The 12,303-nt window shown below is 33.7% G+C and overlaps 1 protein-coding gene across 2 annotated transcripts in view; it reads left to right on the forward strand.

Moving 5' to 3' along the window:
• The window catches only part of Oatp30B (Organic anion transporting polypeptide 30B), a 41,442-nt gene that overhangs the window by 16,117 nt on the left and 13,022 nt on the right, over nucleotides 1-12,303 (forward strand). For both annotated transcript variants that reach the window (XM_089230964.1, XM_089230965.1), the window contains exons 4-12: nucleotides 201-349; nucleotides 518-683; nucleotides 2,681-2,874; nucleotides 3,031-3,215; nucleotides 4,050-4,275; nucleotides 7,187-7,351; nucleotides 11,155-11,235; nucleotides 11,435-11,552; nucleotides 12,031-12,190. In XM_089230964.1, coding sequence (XP_089087090.1) covers nucleotides 201-349; nucleotides 518-683; nucleotides 2,681-2,874; nucleotides 3,031-3,215; nucleotides 4,050-4,275; nucleotides 7,187-7,351; nucleotides 11,155-11,235; nucleotides 11,435-11,552; nucleotides 12,031-12,190 — 1,444 coding nt within the window. The remainder of the gene's footprint in view (nucleotides 1-200; nucleotides 350-517; nucleotides 684-2,680; nucleotides 2,875-3,030; nucleotides 3,216-4,049; nucleotides 4,276-7,186; nucleotides 7,352-11,154; nucleotides 11,236-11,434; nucleotides 11,553-12,030; nucleotides 12,191-12,303) is intronic.

The following is a 12,303-nucleotide window of genomic DNA, read 5'->3' on the forward strand; positions in this document are numbered from 1 at the left end:
GGCTAACAAAATGTGTCTTTCCTGTGTTCATCTTTCATAGGTGCCAATGAAATTTAGTTTGTTTTTCATTATTTATGCTCAATCATTCAAGAAAGTAAAAGATATAGACACACAATTTTTTATTTTTCTTATCACTATGCCCACTATGCACGTCTCACTATATTGGATTTGTAATCTCTATGTTTAAACTTTTTTTTCAGTGTCATCACAACAATTGAAAAAAGGTTTGATATTCCAAGTCGAGTATCTGGTGCTATTGCCAGCACTTTTGAAATTGGGAATCTTTTGACCATTATTTTCGTTAGCTATTTAGGAAGTCATCGCCATATTCCAGTTTGGATTGGAAAAGGTAAGTAGAAATAAAAAAAGAATTATACCCAGCACCTTTATATCAAAACAAAAATTGCATGAAACTAAATAAATGATAAAGCGTATGGTTTTTTCCTTTTGAAAATATTATTTTTCAAATTTTTCTCATATATTTCACTTTTATTAAATTAGAGTTATTCTGTTTCAGGTATAATTGTGATGGGAGTTGGATCTCTTGTCTTTTCTGTTCCATATTTTTTGGAGCAACATTCTTCTGCGGTATCAGCAAGGAATAACATTAGCCATGCTAAGGATGAAAACACATGTCAAATGCCAGTAGCTTCCGTCCAGTCTCCTCAAGCAGGGCATTCTGGGTGAGCTTCAGTCTTTTGAGTTCCAATCTACTCTATAATATAAAATCACAAACTCGAAAAGGGCCTGTTTCTATGCAACCAAATTTAGTGACGGAAGTGGATGACATTTTTTGTGACGGAAATCTGTTACGATTTTGGGTCAAGTTTTCATTTAACTCTAGCATATATCGGGACCAAGTTATGTTCATGTACCGAGAGGCTCCCACATCCTACAGCAGGGCCCTTAGGCTGGAATAGATGGCGAGCCCCCAAACCAGCTTTACAGGAGCCCTTCTGTGGTTAATTTATAGTGTGAAAAATCAAAAAGTGATAAGAATTGTTCCGGACCCTGTCAGCTCTGCCCTTGTGGGGGTCATGCCGAGAGGTATTTAGATGTGTAATATACAAATAACAAAAGTGCTCCCAACACACAAAGTTGGTGTATCCGGGGGGATTGCATGTATACCTTCATGGGGAAGTTAAATGGTTTCATTTCCAGGGGCTCTCGTTTTCTTGTTGCTTTAACACTAAAAATATTGTGATTCCATTATTTCCTATGAAATTTGATTTGATATATGAGCGATTCGAATAACAAGCACGTTGGCGGAATGAATTAAGTTTGTTAACCAAAGTTCCACTTTATTTAATTTTTACAAAACAGTAAATTATAGGAAGAATTTAACATGCCAGACCACTATGGTAACTAAAAAATTAGTATTGGTGCCTAAAATTTTCTATGTGTGATTATAATCATACATAGAAAAAGTTGTCACCAAGGTAAGGGGTGAAACTCCTAGAAAAGTTGAAGAAAATGATTCAATTAAACTTTGAAGATTGCCTTGAACTGTGTGTGTGTTTGTGTGTGTTTTTTAAGGGGGGTGGGAAATTGTGCTTAGGCACTAATAATTTGTTTAGTACCCACGTCCCCCCCCCCCAGTTTATTAGGCCCTGTTTTAGAATTTTCTTTCTTACATTTTGTTCCCATTCTTCATTCTTTTAATTCAGTAAGTGTACTAAGCTTGTTGATCAAAATCAGCTCGTTGAAAGGATTTCATCAACAGAAGCATTTGTTATTTAAAGTCAGTTCCATTTTTTTTCCAATCAATATTTTTTAAGTAATTTAAGTATTGAAAATTTAAATTATTATTTTTTTACAATTATTTAATAAATTTTCATGAGTATTTCTATTAAAACTGTTTCAACAAAGTATCAAATATTATTCTAGTCTATCTTAAAGTGCACACAAATTTTTCAAAAAACACATTTTCCAATTCTTCAATTTTTAAATACTATGGAATTTTCTGTGTCTAACTGTGTTAAAGTTTTTGTTCTACCTGTATTAAAAATATTTTTAAAGTATTTTTACATTAACGGCTGGCAGGCATTACACATGCTAATGTTTTTCACTAAAATGCGTTTTTCTCAAAACTATGTTTATTGTTAGATAAGGAACATTTTTTCGAACACCGCTCATTCAAATGTCATGAAACTTTGTGTGCCTCTCAACACTATAGTGTTACATACTTTAACATGAGCTTCTAGGATTTTAATTGTTGGTTGTTTTTTTATAGAAATTTAACTCCAACAACATGCAACTTTTTGAAAAATCATCAAAATTTTCCCATATTTCGTGTCATAAAAAATTTTAAAATAATTTTAATAAAAAATCCTCATGTTAAAGTGTGTAACATTACAGTGCTAAGAGACACACAAAGTTTCATGACATTTGAATGAGCGGTGTTTGAAAAAATGTTCCTTATCTAACAACAAACATAGTTTTGAGAAAAACACATTTTAATAAAAAACATTAGCATGTGTAATGCCTGCCAGCAGTTAATGAAAAATACTTTAAAAATATTTTTATTACAGGTAAAACAAAAACTTTAACACAGTTAGACGCAGAAAATTCCATAGTATTTAAAAATTGAAAAATGTGTTTTTCGGAAAATTTGCGTGCACCAACCCCCTTAAAGGAGAAACTTCATACTTTTATACTCATGTTTTTTTAAATCTTTCAGTCATTTTATCAATCCTCCATCTCATGAGACCGATCCAACTCTGTGCAATGAAGGGCGATCTTCAAACACCTTGTACATTTTGATCTTTATGGTTGCCCAGATTTTGATAGGAAGTGGAGGAACACCAATATTTACTCTTGGTACAACCTATATTGATGACCATGTAAAGAAAGAAAGTTCCTCCATGTATATAGGTAGGCTAATTCAGAACTTACATATCATTTATTAAAATTTTTTGTTTTATATTCATATTCTTACAAATTCATTGAATAATTTAAGCAGTATTTATGTATTTTTAAAGCTAGATAAATTGTCATTCTATTTTGGATCAATTATTTTTATTTTTTTAGGATGCATGTACAGTATGGTAGCATTTGGTTTGGTATGTGGATTTCTCCTTGGTGGTTACCTACTGTCGTACCATGAAGATTACTTTTTGTATAGTACTATTCCAGACAACCTGTACCCAGGCCATACAAGGTGGATTGGCGCATGGTGGGCTGGCTTTGTGATCTGTGGTGTCCTCTTATTGTTGGTAAGATTTCTCTTTTATGTTCCAATTCAGCTTTTTTTGTGATACAGTGAGTTAACTTTTCTTTGTATTTTGTTTTTGTGTGTGGATTATGATAGAATGGTGTTAACAAACAAATATCGAAAATTAAATTATGGAAATGATCTCAATGTCAAAGATTTTATTGTAGAACCTCAATTTTTTAAATCAAGCTTCTATTAACTGAGGCTCATGGCCTGACTTAAGGCCAACCATTCATCTTTCACAGATACACATGACAGGTAATTAAAATTTATGTTGTGAAAATATTTTTGCATAGTTCTTGCATTTACCATTGTGTAGGCTTATTGAAGTTCAATTTGCATTTGTTCACAAATAGATTTTCCTGCCATTAGTGCGAACTTTTATTTTTCACATTGTTTCTCAAGGTGTCCTGTGTTAACTGACAATCTCATTCTGTGTATCTGTAAAGTGGATGCTGATTTAAACTTAAATTCCAAGTATGATAATTTTTGCAAGAACCAAATGACTTTATTTTTTATCATTTTTCTATGATTTCCCATGTGAGAAATGTTTTTCCCATTCAAAAAAAAAAAGAAGTAAATTAAGGAGGATCAGTTCCTATATACTGAAATTAACTGAAATTGTTTTCTAGTATTTTTAAAAAATTTTCTTCATCTTCAAATCTTCAAAAAAAAATTCTAAAAATTCAGCTATTCAGAGCCAAATTCAGTATTTGGCTCTCAACTTTTTTTCTTTTTAATGTTTAGAAAAAGTGCAGCTGTGCATTTCTCTCTTCCAGCTACAATGTTATCAAAGCAAACCATTGATTCAGATTTGTTTAACTTTTTGTTTTAGGTGTCAATACCTTATTTTGCATTTCCTAAAGTACTTGTGAGAGAGAAGCATCGTTTGCGCTTTGAAGAGAAAGGAGATTATGCTATTGCACGCAGACTCAGAACTGATAGCAATACCCTTGAGAGACAAAATGCTCAAGAAATGGTCACCTATATGGAACCAAGTACAGGACAAAGTGGAGGTAACTCAAAGGAGAAGTCTAAAGAATATGGAAAAGATATCAAAGGTGCAAACACATTTTCTTAGCTTCTTGTTATACTTTGCATGTTTAAATAATATACAGTCAAACTCAGTTGTAACAACACCGCTGATATAACTTCAATGATTGGCGGCCTGAACTGATTCACATCGATAATAAAGTTGATGACCCTTGCTTATAACTTCGGTGAAAATGCAACAACCTCAGTTATAAGGACAGTTTTTGTTGCTTTTGCTTTCATTTTTATAGCATTTTCCCAAGAAATTCCTAGAATTAGAGCTTATTACATTGAAACAATGTTTGTTTTTTGCTGTTGCAAGAAAATATGCAATAATGTTGAAAAAAAATGATTGTGTGTTTGACGACTTGCTTATTAACATGACCTGTATTTGAGACATTCCAGTATATTGCCCACTTTGATGTTTTTCATACAAAAATGTCCCATTTTTCCAGCAAAGTTTACTTCAATGCATAATCTTTATTAGAATCTGGCGTGAAGGTAATTTGAATAAATTATAAACTGTGTTATAGTGAATTTGACTAAATATTCATTTCACGTATTTGTCATGTTTATTTTACACCATGTGCCATGGCAGTTTACACCATCCTCTTCAAAGAAGATACCCTTCTTCAAGGAAATGTGTGACACATTAATATACCATTTGAAAAGCTTAAAAATTCAACGTCTAGGAATTTCTTGGAGAAGTACACCAAACATTGCATACCCGATGAATCAATGCTAGGAGAAAACTATGTGAGTTATTGTTTTCTTGAAATAATGGACAAGGTAAGATCTACCATAGCAGGCAAAAAAAATTTTTTCAGTAGATGAAACAACTGATGCTGAAGCTTTCCCTGTTGCCAATGTCATCATACGAATTCTTGTAATCTATTAAAGCCTAGAAGAAACTTTCAAGATCTTCAACAGTGCTCAAGAGTGAATTAGATTGGAAGAATTGAACTGTCCAAGCAGAATAGGGTGCTCCACCCTTCTGTCACACAGTCCTTGATCGATCAAACTAAAGCAATATGATTTTATACAACTTTCTATACTTGTTTATTATCTGTGCCCATTGCACTTTGGCTTTCACTTGATTCTTTGATTCACATAATTTTAATTATGATGTAATCTTCAATGTATCAATAAATTCTGGTTTTTCAGCAGAGAAGGCCGTGTTCCCCCCCTCCCCCGGAGCCGAAGCGCTTAGATTACTTCTTACGACAGAGTCTGAGTGTTTTGTGATTTTTCCAGCTTATTGATGCTTTCCACTGCGTAGATAGTCAGTGAAGTTCTTAGGTGTGCCATAGGTGGGGTAGGCAAATCTTTTACAGTAAAATTGGACAAAATGACTAAAAAAAATTATGCAACTTACTACCCTCTCAGAAAAGTTTTTGCTGTCTTGATGGGAAAGTCAGAAAATTTTGAGATTGAAGAGGAACTAACTGTGTGTGTGTGTGAATCAGGTTTTTTTTAAATATAACCCTATAACATCTGTTGACGTTGATAGAAGTTTCAGTATAAGACATTACTTGCAGACAACAGATCTTTCAATTTTGAAAACATGGAAAAACATCTGATATTGTAATGTAATGCAGATGCATTTTGAATGAATCAAATGTCTAAAAAGATGAGTTTTAATAAACATAATATTTTTTATTCATCAAGTGAATGAATGTATGTTCGCATATGTACACATTTGTATATTTTCACTTTCAGATTACATACCCTATTCATAGTTAGAAATTTTGTATTGGGAAAATTCTGTTGGTATTTTTTGATAAAATGTAATGTAAAAGAGATGGGGAAAAATGAAAGAAAAAAAAGCATCCGATTTTGTTAGCTACTAAATTTTATGAAACATTTTCATTAGACTTTTGAAAATGACCGGTTTTCAAGAACTTCATATGCATTCTGATGCATTTTTGTAATTTTTAGGAAATTCTTTTCGAGTTTCTAAGGTACTTTTTATAGTCATTTTTTAGAAGTTTTTTTTTTAAAGAAGTTTTTTTCAACAACATCCGGGCTCTGATAATGGAAGTTGGTATCCCTAAATATTAGATAAGAGCTATAGACCTGATGATTTCATTTAAAAAAAAAAAACTTACGAGAGCTTGTTGCTCGATCTATCTGTGAAATTAGTTTCATGTTCGAATGAGCAAAAATGAGAATGGATTTCTTTTTCACAATTGATCAAGAAATTAACTAATGACTGAGTTTGCTATTCTACGTATGAAGAAGCAGTTGTGTTATATATATAATACAGTACAGACTTTATGAGTTTTTCTTACTTCTGTTATTGACTCTTGATTTTCTCCCATTCTTTTCCACATGACTGTTTTTGTACATTTTGAACTGATGAGGTGTGGATTATTGGAGGGGTGGTCTAATGTATTTGATTTTTTTCAAGTAGTTTCTCTGGAAAGTTTGAAAGTAAAAAATGGGGATTTTGATTTGTTTAGCTGAATTTCTAAAATAAACACAGTGTGATGAAAAATTCAAATAATTCCAAAAGCTGGACAAAAGGGGACCACATTTTTTAATTTTTTTGCATATTTATGTAATATTTATTGGAATGGAGATCAATGAGATTTTACAAAAGTTTGGTAAACTTTGTTTCCTGAGGCAGTTGTCTTAATTCTTTGTTCCTTTGAAACAATGTACAGTAAAACCCTTCTTTTGCAGACCCGACAGGACAAAAAATGTGTCAATAAAAGTGGACTGTTAATCGGGTTTGAAATACATACTTATATTATACAAGGGGTAATTATTTGGCTGTAAAAGAGGGATGACTGTATCTGAGAGGTAACTGTTAAGAGGGGTTTTACTTACATGTAATACATGTAAAACAAATGTATTACAATGTTCCTTTGAAGCAATGTTTTATATGTTATGTGATTCTTATTTCTGGTTACTAGAACAATGCTCATACATTTCCAGATATACCTGCTTCCATGTGGAGACTGCTCAGTAATCCTATATATATTGTTACATGCCTTGGTTCCTGCATGGAGCTGTCAATTATAAATGGTTTTCTTGTCTTCCTGCCAAAGTACTTAGAAACTCAATTCAGCATTGGGAAGTCTCAAGCAAGCATTTTCACAGGTTGGATGAAAATGAAATTTTTTTCTCAATAGTTAAAAAAATTGCTATGTATGTCAGACATTTGTCATTCTAATTTTCTTTTTTAAAATTTTAAAATTATACATTAGCTCCAAAGCAAAATATGTCAAAAACTGTGACGTACGTCACAGAGCAGTCAGTGCTGCTGCAGAGCAATCTGGAAGAATTTCAAGAAGATTGTAAAAACACTATTATAAGGATTTTTATCAGTCAGCTGAGGGCTCATTGCAGAAAAATGCAAAACATTCTGCTTTGGGAAATCAGCGTCTAGTGTAGTATATTATATTTATTGACTGGTTCTTGGAAGGATGACTTCACATGTAAGATGACTCTCTTTTTCACTGTTTTTTTTTTTTTGGTGAGAACATGATGCTTATTTTAGGCATCAGTATTTCTTCCTCGTATTTGGCCGTTCACCCAATCGATTCTTTTCCCACTAGGCCCATCATCTGATAAGAGTAACACTGCTTGGCAAATCCTAGTTGGTATGGACAATAAAAAATTGGTATTAGCATCTAAAATTTTCTGTATGTGGTTATTAAATTTGAGTCCAATGGCAAAATATTTTCAGAATATATATATCTGTGTCTCTACCATCATTAAAAGGAATTACCAAATTCTAGAACAGGTGGAAAAAAATTATTTTGGACCATATTTCTAGAAAAGAAAGAAAAGAAAAATTGTAACAAGCAAGATGTTGACAAGGAGGTACAGTAGTACTTTTATTCTTGAGACACGTGGGGATTAAGTTTTTATACTGAGAGACAAAGACATTATAGAGATTTCAATGTTAACCTTCATGGCAAAGGGTTCTCGGTTTCTCATGTTTAACATAGAGGTGTTCTGTACTGAAGTAGAATAAAGAAATTTTCCATGTTTGCAGCTCCTTATACACCCCACTAACCACAACATTGGCGCCGAATGTTTTAAAATAGATGGGTGAATGTGTTTATCTAAGCGGTCATTCTAAGTACGTAACCAAGAGTGGAAAATGGTTTATCTGGCAAAATTTTGAAAAGACAAACTTTGACACCTTGAAAGTGATAAAGCTAAAGAAACTTATTACATCTAGTGAAGAATATGACAAGGTCTTTTCTCACAAAAACACTGCTAGGCCCTCATAGAAGAACAAATTCAATGAGAAGATGCTGCAGAGAAAATTCAATGAGAAGAAGCTGAAGAGAGGAAGTGGCAAGCAGAAATACAGTTTGAGCTCAAGAAACTGAAGATAAAAGGGGAGAAGTGCCAAGCTTTGTTTGACCAGTAATGATAAATCAGGACTTTCAAGTATCAGTTCTGCATTTTGAATCATCAGACAACATTACATTGTTTTTGGTCCTGTTTGAACAACGCATGGGATTGCACCAGATTCTAGAAGAATTGTGAATTACTTATCTCATCAACAGCTTACCGAAGGAGGTGGGTAGAATCTGTGCTAGGTTGGGTTGCCTGTTAAGTTTGAGGACTATCAGTATGTCAAGAAACTACTGCTTTTGAAGCGATTTAAGCTACATGCTGACAAATTTTGACAACTTTTTGTAGAGCATCAGAAAAACTCTTAGTTCATGTGGTGTGCCTTTTATTTTGAGTTGAAAATGCATCCTGGGGGGGGCGGGTTAGCAGAGGCTAAAGTCACAACTTTTTAGGACTTAATCGAGTTATAGTAGATCAGATGAAGTACCCCCACATGTGAAAGAGCATTTCATCAATGTATGGGCCATGTTGATCTCGCCATCTGAACTAGCTGAGAAACCCAATGAGTGTGAAGATGCCAGAAGTTATCTTCACAAAAAAATTCACTCAGCAGTATGATGTTGAGTGTGGTTGTAGGCAAACACCGAAAAAATACCCATGGACGTCATCAAAACCAGTAGTTCCCCAGACCTGCTGTACAGATGAACCCCAAAGCAGAATGTGCCAAAATCTGTGACGTACGTCGCAGAACAATTAGCGCTACTGCAGAACAATTTGGAAGAATTTTAAGAAAAAGTGCAAAAAAAACTATTACATGTATGGGGATTTTTACTGCAGAACATTTCCAGTCAGCCGAGGGCTTGTCGCAGAACAATGCTGAACATTCTGCTTTGGGGCAGATGAACTGATGCTTCCTATGATGTTTGGATGAACAGCGACTTGTTAGCTGCTATGGATGTGAATATCCTGGAGTAATTAGCGCTCAGTGTCCAGCTTGTAATCCTGCGATAACCACTCAGAGAGAGAGTTTGGTCAGTTGGAACTAAATTTATGTTCTTCTGTAACAAAACCCATGGCGTTCTTAAAAATTCAAGTATATTGCTAATTGGGAACTGCCTGTGCCAACAGTGGTGCCATCCACATTGTATTGGTGAACATCCAATGGAAGTGGCTAAGGACAAAATTTATAGTTCTACCTGGAATCGTTGGTAACAGAACTCTTCCAGGAATTTACTTTCTAGAGAAATTGGGTATATAGTCTTGCATCTCAAGCCAAGACAATGGTTCTTCAGTGGAAATACTATGAAGCGATTCCACTTCGTAAATGAGTCTAGGATTAAATCTATTCAATATGTGGTAGAGCATGTTGACTTGAATTCCTGCCAACTACAACAAGTTGGAGGACAGCAACAGAAACACATGTTGAACAGGTCATGGAAAAGGATTTTATTTATATTTATTTATACATTATTGTTTGGCTGAGGCCTATAGGAGGCGGTGATGGGATTTGATGTATTCGATTGATGCTACATACAAAATACAAAATCAGAGATTGAAGTACAGTCAAGTACTAGACTCCAACCTCCACATCAGCAAACAAATCAAACTTTCCAGTACCAGGGACAGTCCCAAATCACCAGGTTACTATCTTTTACAACAATGTTATAGAATTCCGAGCCAAACAATATAGTTTAGCAGCAGTTTCTGTGAGTCAAGACTGTGATCAGAAGGTTGCAGCCATCACAAGAGAAGTTGTGAAAGTAGGTTGACTTCCATGCAAAGTCTTACAAGAGGTTAGTGAAGCAGCAGGTGGAACGAAAATGGAAGGAATGCAAAGCTTATGCTGACGATGGTCTTAGGCAGAGCCCCCAATATACAGCAAAAGACCATGCTCCTGTTGCTTTACATTCCCTTGGCCATAAAATGAAAAATGGGTTGGCAAAGTTCAGTCCACAATGAGATGAACCGTACCTTGTTCTAGCCTGGAGATCACCTACGACTTACGCTGTCACTGATCCAGCCGAAATCAAGGGCATCTCTCAGCATATACCATACCTCTGCTCGCACACCATGTAAGAAACCAAATACTATTTCCGAAATCCCAAAATCAGGGTGGGAGTATATAATGGGCAAGCTGTTAAGAAGGACATATAGTAATACTTTTATTTGTGAGATGCGGGAGGATTAAGTTTTTATGAAGAGACGAAAACATTTTAGAGAGTTCAATGTTAACCTTCAAGGTTAAGGGTTGTCAGTTTCACATGTTAACTTAGAGTTGTTCTGTATTGTAGTAGAATAAAGGAACTTTCCATGTTCTGTATTGAAGTAGAATAAAGGAACTTTCCATGTTCTGTATTGAAGTAGAATAAAGGAACTTTCCATGTTCTGTATTGAAGTAGAATAAAGGAACTTTCCATGTTCTGTATTGAAGTAGAATAAAGGAACTTTCCATATTCACTGCTCCATATACATCCCACTGACTGTCACAAAATATGGTTGGCTTTTAATAAATTTGACTTTTTTTAAAAATTTGTCAATTGCTGACTTGCATAATATGTTTGTGATGCTGAATTCTCTAAACTATATTTTAGGTGGTATTGCCATTCCCGGTGCATGCGTTGGAATATTTATGGGTGGATACTTACTAAAACGCTTCCATTTGAAACCAAAAGGTAATTTCTTACTTGTATTATACAGTTCATAAAATCTGATTGATCAGAGAATTTTTAACTTTATTGAAGTAATGACATTATAATTGTTTAGTTTATATTCTGAATATTTCTCTTATTTAATTTTTAAATTGTATATTGTATCTATACAATTAAAGCAAAAAAAATTATTCTGCAATTAAAGTTTTTTTTTTTTTTCCAGGGGCTATACAGTTTGTGTTGTTTTTCAATATAGTGTGCATGGGCTTATATACATTATTGTACTTCCTTGGGTGTGATAATATTCGAATGGCTGGTGCAACATTGCCATATTTTAACAGGTAAATTTATATGTAATTTATTTTATTGCAGCCAAACATTATTAATGTGAACCTGCTTATCACGAAATTCTTTTTACTAAAAAAAGGAATTCATGGTCTTGTTAATCTGAATTTCTATATGCAATTGACGCTTGTTATAATGACCCTGTTCATTCCACGGAAAAATGGATGCTATATTGGTCATTATATTGAACGATTTAAAACACAAATCAACTTTTAGAAATTTGATTTTACATGTAATTTTCTCATTTTTATATTTTTTCTAAAGTTTTATAAATGATTTCTTATAAAAGCAGAGGCTAGACTTTCCACTTCTATTAACTGAGTTCAAATGTGTTTTGAAACTGATAGAGGAATCCATTTTATCATTGAGAAAACTGATTGAGACATTCCAAGCAATTTTATAAGTTTTTGGATTTCGATTGGTGTTTTTATTCTTATTCCGTGTTATTTATATTCCAAATTTATTTCATTACAGTACTGAACTTGAACCATTCCAAGTGAATTTGACTGCAGATTGTAACATGGGATGCAAATGCAGTCAAAATGATATCCAGCCTGTGTGTGGCAGCAACGGGATAACATATTTTTCTCCTTGCCATGCTGGATGTAAAGCTGAAGGTGACCATTCACTCAAGGTAAAATCTGTTTTTACCTCTTATATTTTAAGAATTATATGTCATTTTAGTTTGGTCATATCTCTACTCGAATATCATTGCGAATTCCACGATATCTCATATTGTATTACATC

The sequence above is a fragment of the Pholcus phalangioides genome, unplaced genomic scaffold (genome assembly GCF_987345545.1).
Source record: "Pholcus phalangioides strain wild (caught in Gottingen) unplaced genomic scaffold, Ppha-v1.0 ptg000004l_1, whole genome shotgun sequence".
Taxonomy (NCBI): domain Eukaryota; kingdom Metazoa; phylum Arthropoda; class Arachnida; order Araneae; family Pholcidae; genus Pholcus; species Pholcus phalangioides.